At 32.0% G+C, this 18646-nt stretch overlaps 1 protein-coding gene across 1 annotated transcript in view; it reads right to left on the bottom strand.

Annotated features, from left to right (window-relative positions):
• Window positions 1–5974: 5974 nt before the first annotated feature.
• Window positions 5975–18646, bottom strand: part of LOC126741540 (nose resistant to fluoxetine protein 6-like) — a 38670-nt gene continuing 25998 nt past the window's right edge. The window contains exons 11-13 of the mRNA XM_050447997.1: window positions 12551–12693; window positions 10064–10208; window positions 5975–6271 (exon numbers count right to left, since the gene is read on the bottom strand). Coding sequence (XP_050303954.1) covers window positions 6195–6271; window positions 10064–10208; window positions 12551–12693 — 365 coding nt within the window. The 3' untranslated portion in view covers window positions 5975–6194. The remainder of the gene's footprint in view (window positions 6272–10063; window positions 10209–12550; window positions 12694–18646) is intronic.

The following is an 18646-nucleotide window of genomic DNA, read 5'->3' as shown; positions in this document are numbered from 1 at the left end:
AAACTCTAGGTTCCTTGGTGTACCCTAGGTATCACCGCTGATATTCTTGATTGATTGATCGGTAATGTTTTATGGCCTATAAAAACGACTGGTATTTAAAAGGGCGATGTCTCACTTAGGGAGTCGTCTAGAAATTAACCAAATAATAAGCTATTCAGGTGGCTTAAACCCGTGATTCATTCAGGTAAAGTTACGTAAGTACAAAAAAGACGTCTCAACAATGGCTTGATACATTTTATTTTTATTATCAATTTACAAAAATTAATATAAAATAGAAATTTATAAGTTTGTTATTTAAAACTTATTGTTATTCCTGGAAACAATTCAGACATAGAGCAGTTGTATTTAAACACTCATTGCAATATGTAGCATATTATATTCTTTACCATAGCAACCGATCTTTTTCTTTTTTTTTATTGTCCTTTGTTTTTTACTGTTTCTTTCATTATCTTATCGTGTCTCCAATTAACCCGGTTACTAATTAAACTTAGAAATTCCGATGTTTGTTTTATTGGCTAATTGATATAAAATAAGTGCAATAATAACAGATGTCCAAAACATATATTAACCTTTAACACGTTGAGCCCCGCGTGCCCACTGGTGGGCATTTGGATTTTACTTCCAAGGACCAAATTTTCATTCTGGATATTTTTTGTTAATTGTTATTTTTTTGCAGTTTATGTTGTTTGTGGATCAATACGTCGACTTTTGGCTGTTTTTGTAATTTTTTTGCGGTGACCTACGAGTGGGCACGTGATCCCAGAATGCTATTTTACATTTTGGGACCGAATGCCCACCCGTGGACACTAGCTTTAATGTGTTTTTTTGTTTCAGAGTTAAACAAATATGGCTAAGAAATATCTATCGGATCAGGAGTTGGCAAAGGAGCTGGAGAATCTGTCCGACGACGAGTCAAGAGATATAATAGAAGACGAAATTACCGGATTTTCAGATGATTCGCTCGTAGATAAAGATTTTATTCCTGTTGAAAGTGATCTATCATCCGATAACGATTCATTCGGTAATAATTCAGATAATTCAGATAATTCTGCCATATTATTATCCGAAGACGAAGATCTAGATGATAACGTACCTCTAGCGACTTTAACTACTAAGCAAAAATGGGATCACGTTCAAGGAGACCGACTGTCTTTCAGTGAAAGCCCTCAGAATGTTGGTGTTGTTCCAGCTGTTAGTGCAGACTTTGCAGGGTAAAAATCAACTGAATTCTTTAACTATTTTATTGACGATGAGATGATTAATCTATTTGTGACTGAAACCAATAGGTTTGCTTCACAGCGAATTGCTGCGGCAATAGCAGATCCAACCGGAAGGCCAACGTGCCGAAATGGGTGGATACCAATCCCGTGGAAATGCGAACATTTTTTGGCATTATATTCTGGATGGGCCTTCTTCCAATGTCTCAGTTACGGGATTATTGGTCAACCAAATCGTTGTACCAAAATCGCATACCCACAATTATGAGTAGAAACAGATTTGAAGGTATTTTGGGCATAGTCCATGTAAGTGATAATGAGGAGGACAGACCCTCTGATGACCGACTTTACAAAATATCCGAATTTCTTGACATGCTGCAAAAGAAATTTAAGTCCTCCTACATGCCCGAAAAAGACATTTGTATCGACGAAAGTAACGTCTCGTTTCGAGGACGCATTTATTTCAGACAATATATACCCAATAAGCGGCACCGCTACGGTATAAAGCTTTTCAAGTTGTGTGTATCTGGAGGATACACCTGGGATTTTAAAGTATATACCGGCAGAGAAAAATCAAGTGAATTTGCAGTTTCTGAAAAGGTAGTCATGGAATTGATCAAAGGTCTTTTGGACAGTGGCCGCACACTTTATACTGACAACTGGTACACGAGCGTATCATTAGCCAAAAGACTGATTGACCGAAAAACGCATTTAGTTGGTACAATTAGAACAATCCGCAAAGGTAATCCTCAGGAAGTAATAAAGGAAAAGTTGAATCGAGGTAGAATTGTAGCTCGGCAAGATAATGACAAAACTGTAGTCCTGAAGTGGAAGGATAAGAGAGACGTCATCATGCTAAGCACCAAACACGATGATTCGACCGCTACTTTAGCAAAGAAAGGAAAGAAAGTTATTAAACCCAAAGTAATTGTTGACTGTAATCAGGGCAAGGCCTTTATCGACTTGTCGGATCAAATGTCAGCATACGCGCCTTTTCTAAGGCGAACTTCAAAATGGTACAAACGCCTAGTGTTTCATCTCTTTACTGCTACAATAGTAAACGCGTTACATCTTTACAATAAAATAAACAAGAAAAAAATCAGCATCACCACTTTCAAAGAAGAGGTAGTTTCAGATCTCATCGAAAATGATGAAAAACTTAATACTGTTTCTCGTCCTTCCACGTCAAGAACGTACCGCTGCATGTTGAAGGAAGTGGAAGGCCAAAAACGGGTTACTCGAAAGAGATGCATTAAATGCTACAGCACCATGTTAATGGCTCACAATGCTGCGTACGCCCGAAAAAATGCGAAAAAGGTCAATACAATTTGTGTACCGTGTAATATTCCCCTTTGTATTACTTGCTTCCAAAAACATGTGGCTTAAAACCTTAGTGTCAGCAGTTTCTTTGTGGCAGTATGTATTTCGACAAACGTTAGGTCGTTTTAGTAAATTTTATTATATTAAGGTTAGTCATTTTAATGGTATTTTAAGTTTTGGTTACATAAGAAAACGACTGTTTGTTTATGACAATTTATTTTTAAGTTTTAATGTAATATAACATGGTATATTAACTCAAATGTTGTTTTTTTTCTACTCTTATAAACTAAATACCTAAACTATCCAAACTGCCCAACCCAATATATTTTTTGGCTTATCCTGGGACCAGACCGTCGTTTGGTATAGGCAGAATCAATGTAATCCATGCTCACGGGTGAGCACGAGGTGCCTGAATAAGCGATGCGATGTGCCCACCGGTGGGCATGTGGTCCCAGAAAGCAAACTCGAAATGCCCACCGGTGGGCACGCGGAGCTCAATGTGTTAAGATAGCATCTTAATGATTTACGATGTACAGTAAAATGTAAGGTTATTTGGTATGACAGATTAATGCCAATTTTAAATTTATTGTAAAAAACAATTGCTTCTGACTTATACATATTTTCGCCATTGTGTTTTTTTTTGTGTGTGTCAACTTTTCTAACTGCATGTTTAGTGTCTTCAATAAGGACTCTCTTTCGGCACTTTCTTTCATGCTATATGTATAGTCTATAAATGGTTGACTTGCCTCCAGTCATTCGGGAACATTCCTGTACCACTTCATCTACAACAAAACTAAGTGTGTTAATATGTACAATCTTAATGTGTTTCAATCGTACATATTTAATACAGTAGCTTTTTCATTAACTCTTAATGCAGGAATACGAGTAGTAGATCTATTATTAGAACTTCTTTTCATTGGAGTAAACGTCTAATTAATTTTTCATATATTATATTATATATATCTGTATGTTATATATAGCACTACGGCAACGGGAAATACTACCAGTTTTCACTACTTTTGAAGTATTATTTGTACATTGTGTCTGTATAACCACCCCTATTTCTTTACTTACATTCGCCACATTACCTGGCAGAAGCATAATAAAATTTCAATTACCTGCCAAATTAGTAAGTTAAATTACAAGAACTGCGGAGCTTCTTTTAAAAAAGATTTATTTTACTAATAGGACTAACTACGTTACAAAAAGGGTTTTTTACTAATTACTATGGTGAACAATTATCACGAACGGTGACTCAGCTTTGACACGCGACAATTGTTACCCGCGGCAATTGAGCGATTGTATTTATATAGTACAATTGCATAGTCAGCTATCCCGGCTCTTCTAGGGATGTTTCTAGTATATTAAATATTATGCTAATCATTGTTACATTTAAAATTCACACCTACCTGTACCTTTCTCATAGCGTTCTAACCCTACCTTTTTTTCGCTCTATTCATTCAACTAGGTACTAAGTTTGCCTACGCCCATAAATGACCACAAAATTATTGGAAATTTACATTTTATTTCTCTCTACCTCTTTGAAATACAGTATAGGTGTTTTGAAGTGGGTAAATTAACTGGATGTGCTAATTGAAAAATTAAAATATTTTCGTATTTTCTTTATTATTAGTAGAAACTAATTAGAAACATAATTAAATGTAATTTTTTTAAATTCTAAAATCAGGCAAATACTAAAAAGAGTATTAAATAACGAATATTTTATAAAAGATGTTGATTTTCATAAAATATTTGTGAAGGTTTTGTATTGTTAAAAATTTGTTCAAGGTTTCGGTATTTTCGAATCATATAAGGGGCTTATTTATTTCTCCTTTATCATTTTTTGTAAAAGCTGAAAAATTTGTTTCTTTAAACACGAAATCAGACAAAAGCAATAACATTTTTATTTAGTAAAATTCGGTATATTTTTACTGTTTTTTGAACACCAAATCTTTGTATGTACATATGACGTAAAAAGAGTTGTAATTTTTAGCATTGGATTATATCTGTGACCTAATGCTAATAGTTTATAAACTTGATTGGCATTTTTTTATTGTATAGGCCCTATACTATAGGGTATCCAAAATTCGAAAACAACCGTTGGGATCCAAGAAGCCATCGAAATTGCAGGTTTAATTTAATTATGGCAAAGTTGTCTAATATAATGCTTATTGAAATGGAGTCTTGGAGTTTTAAAATTGCGAAATATTTATGGAGAAAATCAAAAAAATCTGTTGTTTTTTTTCCTGGCATTTTTCTTTCATTCGTCTTTTTTTTTTCTGATACTATATGAATATTTTATCGTAGAACAAAATAAATGACACGTTTAAGGACACTATTTTTGCTCTACATGATAAAATTTTTAATTTATTTTTAGAATTTTAATACAATATAATTTGAGAAGAAAATGCTCATTAATACTTAAAAATAATAAAAAACTTCAGTTAAGTGCAAACTGTTTTTTACACAATTCTGTAACTGTTTCCAAACTTGTATAATATATAGATTTTGCATTGGCTTAAATTTCGATGTCAAATTGTTTCTCTTCGGCCTTTTTACGTTAAAATAATTAATTATTATATTACCAGGTGATCCAGGATAAAAAAACAAAAAAAATATTACTCTTTACTTTTTAAGCAAAAGGAATTAAATTTGGTATCTAGGTATAATTAGGATAAATACACATTGTTTTACATTCAAGTATTTTCTGTCAGTTTCAATTTAACGGAAAATTGCATTGATTTTACAATTTTTAGTGTGATATCTCTTATATTTTTACGTATTTTTTTCAAATATTTATAGTTTTGATAATTTTGACTATTTTGGTGCAGGGTTTATTAAAATTCAATAAAAAATTACTTCCAGGTTTTAACCTAAATGCAACACTTTTTGTTTAGAAGCATTTTATAAAACCATCTCAAGATTTTAAATAGTCCAGAATTAGGTCAAATAACTAAGAGAATATCGAAAAACTTTTCCTTTTGACATTGAAATTTTTATACTAGCTTTATTTTGAGATTTGTTTTAATTATTTTCTGTGAAGTTATTTTTAAGAGATTTTAGAAAAAAAATCTACATATAAAAAGTAATTGTTTCCATTTGGTTGTCATTTAAAAACATTGATTAAGCCTCAAAAATAGAGCTATTGTAATTACATATGTTTAAAAATTGGTGTTTAGGTAAAAAAATCTATACATACCTAATATCATGTGTTTGGCTTAAAATGCAATGTAGATATTAAATAGTGTTTCCTTTATTTCTTTATTATTTCTTAGATTGTGGAATTATCTTAGAACAGTTATACGTAAAATCTTATGTGTACATTTTTAGGTCGTTTTTTTTTCGTGCTCTTGACATTTTCCACACCAAAAATGATGTAAACGCAGTTTCAGGGGGACCCTTATGATGGCTAGATACTGATAAAAAGCTATGCTGTGTCCAGTATAGATTTTATATTTAAGCAATATAAATCATTAGGATACATACAAAAATTGCAATAATACTTCTTATACAACAAAACTAAAAAGTAACTACATACATATATGCAAAGGTCAGTAATATTACCATGAACAAAAAAGTAGTTATCATAGCTAGTTAAAGTAATAATCTTAAAATATATATTTTTATCAGATCTAAATCATTCTAAATCTAGATTACTTAACAATATCCATTTTCTTCGGGTGCCTTGTGAGTAACCGTAATTAGATGCTTTCCATTATGTTCCGTAGGTTTTTCTGTAAATGAAAGTTTGATTAAAAACAAATAATTAGAATAAACAATCTTCTATACCTGTAAATTATTATTAAATAAATATAAACTCTTTATATTCAGCTAGCAATCAAAACTGCATAACATTTGCTATCGGACTATCCCAAGAAATGTAAAATTAGTGGGCATAGATGCGAGTGGGAAGAATTTTTGTAGGTGGGATTTATCTGTTATCTGTCTTCCCTTTATCTACATGAATGTTCTTATTACATAAAAATTCTCTCTTTTTAAATCCTTCTTTACTTGCCATCATGAATTTCTGTTATAAAATCCGTTGTAAAATTATTTTAATTAAGTATGTATAAATTTTATTAGTGTATAAAAATTGATAAAATTATTAAGAAATGTAAGATTTCGGTTTATACAACTTAAAAAATTTTCAGGTGTAGAGTCGCAACAGTATAATATGTACAATTTATGTCTCTAGATAAAAATCCACGTAATTTGGATTACGATAAAGGAAAAGCATTAGGATTCACGTTTTAAGAACATGCAGAAATAGTGTTGACAAGCGTCTAATATTTCATAAAATGATTATTACTAGTTTTATTAATTAATTAAGCTATGTGTTAATTTGCAAAATAAATTATTTTTAGATTTTAACATTATGAGGGTCGTTAAAAAAGTAAGTTCAGCGACTTTACTGCTCTCTAGTGGAAGATACGTGAACCAGTATATTATTGCCAAATAATCTCATGTCTTAGTAGGGGAGACCGGGGTTGGTTGTTACAGGGGCTGGTTGTTACACTTAATTTAAATCGCGCGCCAACATCGATGCAGCGCCATCACATCAATTGTTAATTCGTTGTGCGCCGGTAAACCGACCAGTGTAGTTCTGCTGTTCCATTGCTCATATTTATTCGATAAATGCAGTGTATGTGTTTTCTAACCTTAAAAGCAATTATTAGTTTACCGCGAATTTATTTTATCATTTTTCCTGTGTAAGTGGAATAGATTTGCTATATCGTAAGGAAATACATCTAAATGTAAGTAATATTAATGTCGGGTCATTTCTTCTGATTAATAATAAGGTTAGGTTTGAGATGCTTCGTTTGCTAAAATATACGAACGGGGTTGGTTGGCACATCGTCAACGGGGTAATTTGTTACATTGTTGTAACACGTTTTTATCTTGTTTGATAGGCGATAATATGAGAAACTTCAAAAGAAAAACCGAAAGGGGACGTATACCACTAGACACCTTTCGTAGTGCTGCAAAAGAAGTATTGGAAAATAAAAGATCTCTTAGGATGGTTGCTGAACAATATGGTGTAAATTTCATGACCCTACAGAGATATTGCAAAAAATTAAAAATAAAGGTAAGTTTACTTTTACAGTTTGTTTAAACACCGTCAGGATGAGTTTTTTTTTTTAATTTATAGAGCTAAATGATCCGGATCCTACGGTTGGCTATACAAGGAACCGTCAAATTTTATCTGATGCGATGGAAGCTGAGCTAGAGAAGTACTTAATAGAGTGTTAAATGTATTTTGGTCTGTAAACCAAAGAAGTTCGAAGATTGGGATTTAAATTGGCTATTAAGAACAACGTTGAAGTTCGTCAAGCTTGGCATGAAAACTCAATGGCCTCAGGAGACTGGTTATCTGGATTTCTTAAGCGTCATCCAAAGCTATCTTTGCGGACTCCCGAAGCAACCAGTCTGAGCAGAGCAACGAGCTTCAATCGGGAAAATGTATACAGATTTTTTTATCTATTGGGGGAAGTCATGGATAGGTACAAATTTGAATGCCAGGATATTTACAACGTAGATGAGACGGGGATTACTACGGTCCAAAAATCAGACAGAATAATAGCGAATAAGGGTGTAAAACAAGTGGGGAGTGTGACTTCTGCCGAAAAAGGTGCTTTAGTTACAATAGCCCTGGCTGTAAGTGCTAGTGGAAATATAGTGCCTCCAATATTTGTTTTCCCTAGAAAAAATTATAAAAGTTATTTTGTTGCAAATGGCCCGAGCGGATGTATTGGAACTGCAAAAACACATCAGGCTAGATGATCCAAGAGGACTTCGTCAAATTTCTTGAACATTTCATAAAGCATACAAGGTGTTCAAAAGAACGACCAGTTTTGTTAATCCTAGACAATCACGACTCACATCTTTTAATTAGAAGAATAGATATTTGTAGGCAAAATGGTGTTATAAATTTATCTCTACCTCCACACTGTTCCCATAAACTTCAGCCCTTAGACAGGTTCGTCTATGGCCCACTGAAGATATATATTAATAATTTGTGCGACTCCTGGTTAAGAAACAATCCCGGCAAAACCATGTCAATCTACGACATACCTGGTATTGTGCGTGATGCTCTACCATTAGCAGCGACACCAAAGAATAGTCAGTCAGGTTTTCGAGTTGCAGGAATATATCCATTGAATAGGCACATCTTTAATGATGATGAATTCCTCTCTAGTTCTGTAACTGATCGCCCTGATCCTGTTATTATCCAAGAAAATGATAATAATCCTCCCGGAAATGAAGAAACTGTTATAGAGAAGCCAATAAATAATATTGAAACCTCCAGAGATGGCTTAAAAACGCCTGACTACTTCAAATATCCCGCCGTCTTTTGCCCCTAATTCCAAACCTAAAATCCTCCAAATACCAACTAGAGTTGAGTCGCCGAAGCCTGGTTGTTCACATGATATATCGCCGAAGCCTGGTTATTCACGTGATATATCGCCGAGGCCTGATTGTCCACAGGACACCAAAAGTAATACGCTCTATTTTATCCCTTCCGATATACGTCCATTTCCAAAAACTGGAATTCGTAAAACTAATTTCAGAGGTCGTAAACGGCGCAAAGCCACTATCCTAACCGATACTCCGAACAAAACAGAACTTGAATTGGAACAAGAAAAACGAAATGCCAGAAAAAAGAAACAAGAGGTAAAATTATCAGCGTTAAGAAGAATCTTACAGGAAACACAAAAGGAAAATTAATAAAAAAATGTAAAAAACCTGCTGAAGGCGAATCGAGTGGTAATGAAGATGACCCCTTTTGCTTGGTTTGCTTTGGACTTTATTAAAAATCAAAGCCGGGTGAAGAATGAATCAGATGTACCAAATGTCATCAATGGGCTCATAGCCACTGTGTAGATGCCAATTTGTTCTTTGTATGTATCAACTGTGACTCAGATGACGATGCTTAATGGTGTAACAACCAACCCGAAGGATATAACAACCAACCCCGTTATGGGGTTGGTTGTCATTACTTGTTATAACCATTGACAGTTTATTTTGTGTTTGATATATATTTATTTTGCATTATTTGTTAGTTACAGAAAAGTATAAGCTAAATAAAACTATTAGAAGATCTTCATAAAGTTTCAATAAAATGAAATTACAAGTATTTTTCTTCAAATTGTAACAACCAACCCCGGTCTTCCCTACTTTGCTGCAAGCAAAAGTAAAATCGACCGTAAAGTATGCGCGTGATAATATTTAACCATGAATTAGCCCTTAGAAAATGCGTCTAAATGTGATTTTCATTCTGAAAAACTTTAGTATGAGTTAGGAATTGCAGACTTAATTTCGTGCTATAAAAAATATCTAGGCCGTTTGGTGACCATCAGGACAAAATAGAAAATTAGACCCAGATTTTTCAACATAACCGTGTTTTTGTGATTTGATCTCATCTTCATAGTGTTACTTTTTAATTCTTCCTCATATATAAAAATTACAAAGAATATAATTATATAAATAATTTTCTAATTTAGAAAGTATATTTTTAATATACCTACCGTCTTTATTTTTCGGGGCTGGTTTCTTTGGCTTGCCACTGCCAAATATCAGTTTTTCCATATTTATTATGGGTGATTCAAACATAAGGGTCCATATTACCGAAACCATAATAGTTATGACCAAATAACCCCAATAATAAAAAAACTAAAAATGTAAATAAAATTAATTAGGCAACTTAAATGTATGTAACTAAAGGAACAGAAATGATAGTCAAAGTCAAAGCCTCACAAAGCAAGCGTCTACTTAAAAAGTTACGCGTCTCGCCGCATTAGGGCATCATCAGACCCAAATAAAATTATCAAAATTAAATATTAAGGAACAAAACGCTTATTAACAGAATATTTTAATTTGTTCCTTAATATTTAGTTTTGATAATTTTATTTAGGTCTGATGATCCTTTTAAATAGACGCTTGATTTGTGAGACTTTGACTTTGAGTATACTTTCTCTTCCTTTGGTCATATATCTAAGTCTCTTTGAGAATGGATGATTATTTTGAATTAAATATATGTATAGTAAATACAAGTGATTTATTATCTAATAGGATAAAAACTTTTATGGAAAGACATTATCGCTATTTAAGCACCTTAAAAACAAGAATTGTTAAGTTTAAGAATAAAAGCTGGTGATATTGAACTGAACGTAGATTTTTCGAATAATCAGGTCACAAGACGAGTTCTAGGCTTAGCACATAACCATAAGCAAATTTTTAAGATTAAATTATGAAATAGGACATAAGATTATTTGAACACTACAAATAAGAAAAAAACTTTAGATCGAAAAGTGCTTGCAATAATGATGATTAAAAGAATGTGGATTAGGACCAGAAGAAACACAGGAATATAATTTACCAATTTAAGTAATAAAGGAAAATTGAACAATATGATCAAATACAGAATCAAAGATCATTTACTAATACATATAATCTAGAATGCTTGAGATCTCCAATTCTATTAACTGAAAAAATTCTAGCATTTAGAGAAGTTACATATTTGGAGAAGGCCCTCAAAACTTGATTAAGTTAAAGCTACTACTAACTTGTTTAGTCTAAACAATCAATTTACAAAAATTTGTTCAATAACTTTATTATTGAAAATAGTGTCAATTAAAAGTATTACATAAGTTGGCCCGATCTATTTGGAATTAGGTTACAGCTTTTATGTTGTATTTCGTTATTGTGTCTCATTTATTGACAGAAAATAGTTTCTTTTTAGGCCCATTTGTAATATTGAAAATAGAAAGTATTCAGAAAATCAAGTATGGATGGTAAGTGACTGAGCATAGGAACCATTTTTTTCTCTGTGTAGATGCTACCGCAATATGTGCTGGTGGTTTATCATGCAAGGGCGGAATTTTTTACACAAGTGATCGAGTACTTGCGTAGTCGATAAAATACAGCACTCACAATAGTACTTTGAATAAATTCTTTGTGCATGTTGTCCTTGGAATTAAAAAAATCATTCTTCATCGCTAGATAATATGTACTTTGGTCTTATGTCAAGGAACCTGCTGAAACAAGTTAAAGAGCCGGACAAACCATATAAATAGCAGGTGAAAATATAGTTGTGACAGGTAAAAGGCAGCAGTTTTGACAAGTATCCAAAGTAAATTATGTCTGACAGTGACTATACCACCGATAGTAATAGAGAGAGATTCACTCACTAATTTTAACTCAGCTTTTCAACAGGGAAAAAGTTCAAATTTAAAAAGTTAAAATAAATTTAATAAAAAGTGATCACATAGGCAAAAACTAGTAAACAAATTGGAGCAGAACCAAAACAAGGGATGAAATTAATTTTACGAAATATCGAAATACATGTAGATACTTTTTAGTTTTTAGTATGGACAAAATTTCAGTATTAACAAAAATCAGAATACCACAAATAATAATAAATTAATGATTTGTTTTGAATACGAATTGAAAGAACTGATGGACAAAATAGGCTAGAACTAAAAATAGTTTGTCATTAAAAAATAAAATGCGCATGCATATGTGAAAATATACCTTAGATACATGATAAATATAAGAAAATATTTAAATTTATTTTATATCTATTTTTTTTAAAAGGAAGTTAACTACCCAAAACAATTTTACTCTTTATTAACAGTATTTTAAATCTAATCCTAGCCATTTATATCCCAAAGATTATATGAAAAGTGAGTCTGCTTGAATAGGGATAAAATTTCCATAAATTTAAATAACTAAATGCTGTTTTAAATTGTTACCAGTGCTACCAGTTATATAGTTACGAAAACTTAAAATTAAAAACTTTTTTATTCTCTTCTTCTACCTAAGCTATGGTAATTCACAATGAGCTTGCTGGATCAGTTAAAGCATTTTTTAATACTAAAAGAAATAATTATGTGTCTTTATTTCGCAAAGCATTTTATTTATTTTATTTACTGTAATTTTAGATATTTTAGCAGCGTTAATTGAATTTTAACGATAATAAATATATTATCATTATATATTTTCATAATCCTTACCAAATTTAAGTCGGAGAAATGATGTCTCGTTCTTCTGGTGGCTATCCAAAATACTATGACTGGCATATGCAGGATATAGACGCAAAATGTTAATTTACTTATCACTTGCATGAAGGCTGTGCTTAAGAACCAGTTTATGATACCTACAAATTCAAAATTCTTATTTGTAAATAAATTTTAATGTGTTTGACAAAAAAACTCAAAATATTAACGATATACCATATATTAAACTTTTTGAGAACAATGCATTACGGGAATTATCTATCTACTAGACTTTTTAATAAAGATTGGACAAAGCTTAACTAAACCAAATGTAGCGTTAAAATCTTCCAGAAGAAAAATCTTGTTTTTGATTATCCTTTATCTATAATTTAGTACATAGTTTGTAATTAATTTGATCAAACTTTGTTGTTAAAGTACCTTTTTTGCTTAATACATAAATTAACCATGTACAAAAAGTTGAAATTATCGAAATATTTTTAGGAAATAAACGACACAAGAACAGTAACGTAACGTGCATCAAAAATATGTTCTTGAATTGTATTTATAAAAAACGCAACATTAAAAATCGCATGAGGGACGACGCAATAGAAGTAGGGGTTTTAGGCCAAGTTAATGTTGATCCTACATTAAGTATATAACATGATGGTGTCCCACTACATTACGCATTAAATGTTCGACAATTCAGACGTTTCCACATCGATGGATCGTGTAGTGCGATTAAACGGCCCCCAAGATCGCCAGATTTATCACCTTTGGATTTCTTTTTGTAAGGTCACTTAAGAAGCAAAATCTATGTTACTCAGCCAACATCGTTACAAGACTTGCGCAAAAGAATTATGATTGAGTGCCTTCAAATTACTCCTCAAACATTGCAAAATATATGGCAACGTTTTGAAAATCTTTATTACTGCATAAAGAGTCATAGTGGTCGTTTTCAACATTTACTTGCCTGACGACTCAGTTCATTCTTTATCTTTAAACTATTTGCCTACCAAATGTATGGACCTCCACTAACGATGATGACGTATTAGTTTTATTTAAGCTTTACATCAATAAATCTCCAAAACTAATGAATTAAAGTACATGAATTTTACATCATTTTAAAGGGTATTGAATGACGTCTAAAATAAGGTATTACTTGATTTTCTTTTTGATTTAAGATTTTAGGGATTTTTCATCAAACTTGTATCCCCTTCAAAAAACAAAATCGATAGGACTTGAAAAATGAACTGCCAGTCAATGCGTCTGTTTCACTTTCGATGCGCCACCCTGTATACTTATTATTATTTTAAAAGTGACGTATTACATTTAGGAGGAGAAGATTTTTTCCAAACTTAGTTTGAAAACCATCATATTGTAACGAAATTCCGGAACACACTTTTATTGTCAACGTTAAAAACACTAACCTAACTCGCCTTGACTGTCGTTTAATTGTTTCCAAGGTAAAAACTGACTAAACAATTAAAACTGAATGATTTGTCACGAAGCGCGTCCTTTTTAAAACCCGATGGAACAGTTTCGAAATATTTAGAATTATCTTCATTGTTTTTGCCCAATGAGACCAATAATTTTAGGAGAATACTGACAGTCAAAGCAAGCAAGTATACAAATTCTAGAAAATTAGAACTACAGGGATTTACAATAATATAACCTAAATAACCGAAATTGGGGCCAAAATGGGGCTCTCAAACAAGATGAACTACTTAAAAACTAAGCACTATAGATGAAAATAATAAACCAAACGTAAGTAGAACCCTAAAGAAACCCTACGAATCAACTTTAACTACAGAATACTAATAAAATTGTACAAAAACTAGCAGAATAATTAACGTATTTACATTTTCATAATACTATCATCTTTTTGTGAGCGTATTGAGAAATGTGAAGTCAATTATTAATATGAACGATAATCAATCTTCTAAAACTAATCAGATATGCTCTTTAAAAAAAAAAAAATTGCAGGTGCTTTGCACTGTTTAAGATCTACACTTTGCATTTATCGTTAATAAAAAAGGCAATAAAACAAGTGATCAAACCACAATTTTGGGTAGAATTATTTCAAACATTAAAAACAAGCAAGCCATATCAGCCAAATAACTTCTCAGGTACTCTGACGTGCCATTTTTGAAGATCTTACGAAGAGAAGATACTCATTGCTCGAAAAATTCTACACAAAAAATTTTTATTAGGACTTCTTCAAGCAATGAACTTCTGGATTAACAAATATGTAGTTTAAGGTATAAAATGATATGTAGCAGTAAGATCTTTTAATAAGTCCGATGATCATGAGTTCAATCATGAGTTATCGAAATACATTTCTCTTGAAACACAACTGGCATTTTATTTTGGAGAGAAAAGACGTTCTTTTAAAAAAGTATCTTCCTCTTTAAAAATAATATTTAATTATGGCTAGTGCTCCTAAAATTATAATAGTAATTCTATTAAACTAATGTCAAAATATTAAACCGTTGCTTTGGCTAGCCTTAACGATGACATAATAACAGCAATTGACATAAAATGGTTAACAGTACAAGTACTTGTGGCTTTTTATATCAGTCAGTACAGCTTATAAATTCTTATTTTAAAAAGAGATCTCAAAAAATATTTTCCAGTAACCTTTTAAAATTATTATTATTTATACCTCTGATATACTTAAGGTTTTAAAATACAGGCTTTTGCAGATTCTGTTTTCACTTGAACCATAGCGATTACCAAAATGTATCTGTACTAATTAATCAAAATATTAATTTACTGGAACAATTTGATTTAAAGCACAAACTTCAACTTAACCCTATTAAATCAAATATCATATATCATTTTTGGCTCTAAAAAATTTTCTTAAGGTTAATCTGAATATTGTATTGGATAACATTACTCTTCTTAAATTGGATTATTCCAAATATTTATTAGTAGTGGAGTAGCTTCTTTAAAGCTAGACTGCATCTTGTTTTGCAGAAGTTAGTAAATTGAAATTAATAGTCCATATTTATAAAAAAAAGTTTTACCTTTTGCTTTCAAAAAATAAAGCAATTCCTTCAAAGTATATGCATAAAAAAAAGTGAAGGAAAAGGTCTCGCTTCTGCAAAGTAAAAGGTGTTCACTTTTTCTTATTCATAAAAAGAAGCATTTGCTTAAAAACTAAAGGATTTGCCTCTAAAAAAAGGAATCTAGGTTACAGCAACTTTTCTCATTTTATCATTAGTTGCCCCGGCATCTTAGAGCCTGCATCTTAAAATTTGTGCATTTCATTTAATAAAATCTATTTGTAAGGGCTTGTTTAAGTGATCTTTGGTTGATTTAGTCGCAGTATTGTGTTAGTTATGGCTAATGTGGTGCATTTACGTACAAGAAAATACTACAAACCAAGATTTACACCTCGTGAGTCAGATTTCAAGATGTTGTTTAGATTTGAGGAGGAAATGTGGTGTGGTTGGCAAATTACTTTCTTGGCATAGATTTCGAATCTCGTGGAGCAACCCAGTCAGATTAAGTTGTTCACTAATTTATATAGAAACTGCAAATCAGCAGATTTTCTTCTATCTTCTAAATAATGAAAGAAAAATCTTTCCAGTAACCGTGCATGTGGAAAACCGATTTCTGGGTACACTCCATCGCATTTATAGCAAAGAAATTTTAGAAATTTTCTCTGTATACTCTCAATCTCATTTATATGGTTTTGGTAGTAAGGGGACCAAACTTGAGAAGCATACTCAAGTATGGATCTGACATATGAGAAGAATAAGATTTTTAGGCTGAGGATATTATTAAAATTATGAGAGTTACGTATTACAAAACCTAGCATTCTGTAGCTACGTTTGACAATATCTGTAATATGTGAGTTGAAAAAAAGCGGTCTCAAAATTGATGCTCGTATATGAAAAAATTCGGCAGTGTGTGAAACCATGAAAAAGACAAGAAACACTATTCTTCTAGGAAACAGTGGGTATGGTATAATGTCATGTCTTATGACTCCTTACACCGACCCCCACGAGGAATATCAGAGAGTCTTTTGGGCAAGTAGACCGGCGATTTCCTATCCTGAAGTATGGATGCAGATTAAAACTGACTAGTATTCCAAAAGTTATAATTGCGTGTGCTGTGTTGCACAATATAGCTAAGAAATTAAGAGATGAAGATTTTCAAGAAAATGACGAAGAAGAAGAACAGGACTTGCCATTTATAGAGGATGATAATGTAGATGCTATTCGCGCACAAGGACAAAGGCGGCGAGAGGAATTCCAAATCGTCTTATTACCAATAACAATATAGCTGTATAATTAGGATTAAAACTTTCATGTAATGCTATGTATATGTTGTTTACTTCAAACGTACAAACATGTATTTACTTAAACTAAAAATAAACTTACACGTTGGAACTGGAAAAAAGCGTTTAATAATTTTTTTTGTTATAAATGATACATTTTACATATACGTCTATTTTTAGAAGTTTTGGTAAATATTATCTCCAACAACAACATACTCTTGCGGGGCTTTTTCGTTTGATGCCTCGTTTAAATTTTTTAGCTTGGCAGAGTAATATTGTTGTTGGAGACGAGCAACTTTCAGTTGTTCAACTAAAACTAATCGTTGAAGCTGGGTTGTCGTTAACTGCCTCGTCTCGTCAGACAAAGGTAGACTTCCCAGGAATTTTTTTTGCAGCAACCTCTTCAACCGATGTGTAGGATCGCTTTTTGTTAGCTACTACTTGAGGCATAATCATCTGATGAGCATCATTTTCCACCATAATGTCATCCTTTGAAGTAGGTAAAGAAAGTTGACTTGCCACGCCAATTGCAAGAGCCCCTAATAAAAATATACATGCATGATAAGTACCTACAAGGTAATAATAAAGACCTGAATCTATTTCTCACCTGGTACCCGACTTAGTACAGGATTTATGTCCGCATCCATAGCATTTAACATAACTTTCTCCCAGGACAAAAGACGAATGGGCTTGTTCCCTGTTTTATTTTTGTCAGTTTTATTTTTCAGTCGCGTTTTCATATTGTTCACTTTTTTCATAAAAGCTTTAATATCCATCTCCTTGCCAAATAAAGTAACGTATTCCTTAACCATATCAGTTAATGCAGCAGTTTTCTTTTTTTTCATCGCTTGAACTTGAGATTTCTCGAGAATCTCCGAAAATGCCTGGACTTTTTCAGCGATAAACATCATCTCGTTAGGGGCATCTTCGGTAACTTCCTGTTCAATATCGGTGTCAGACATTTTAAATATTTTATTCACTTTAAAATAGTTGCACAAATAAGTTAGATGGATCTTTTTTACATCAATTTGACGTGCGAACTGCTTTTGATTATGAAACAAATGAGATCAACCCCATCAGTTACAGACCACATACGCGTTGACTGCACGCTGCAAGTCATGTCTTGTCGAAATCGCTAATCTCTGTACCTTTTACTTTATTTTCCCGAAGCATTTGCTTGCAAGGAAGAGGTAGAGATTATGAATACGATTTAGAGCAAAACCTTTTACTTCTACTTTTTGCTTGTACCTTTTACTTCAAAGTAAATGTTTCAGTTTTATAAATACGGACTATTGTGTATTATCTATGTAAAATTACGTAATAAAAGACACTCAGTTTGTTTAGAAAGCTCTAAATAAGAAAAAATAAGTTGAGAAAATAACAAAGAGATCTTCTAGTTAAGCACAAACAGTACACAATAGTGCATCAGGTCTCATAAATAGATTTATGTTTAAATCTTATAATGAAAAGTTTAAATGAAAGTTTTCCAATACCTTCAAAATTTTTGCTAGTTGCTCCTGTTAAGAATAAGTGAACCTCTTGCAGTATCATCGTTACCCTAAGATAATCCAAGCAGAAAGATTTCATTTAATTACCCCATTTTTCTCAATTTTACCCATGCAGCATTAAATTTCAGCAATTAATTTAGATGTTTCAATCGTAGGTATTTCAATATCCACAATCGTAAGTTAAAGTGCGTGATGGAACTCTAACTATTGTAACATACTTTCTTTGCAAAAACTTAAACTGCATATTTTTTAAAAGAAAAACAATGGTAATAAATTATGTACTAATCACAGGTAGTTAGGTATGCAGTGTAATCTTAAATA

Source organism: Anthonomus grandis, chromosome 10 (genome assembly GCF_022605725.1).
Source record: "Anthonomus grandis grandis chromosome 10, icAntGran1.3, whole genome shotgun sequence".
NCBI classification, from domain to species: domain Eukaryota; kingdom Metazoa; phylum Arthropoda; class Insecta; order Coleoptera; family Curculionidae; genus Anthonomus; species Anthonomus grandis.
Note: the sequence above shows the minus strand (reverse complement) of the source record. Positions and strands in the feature narration are given on the sequence as shown.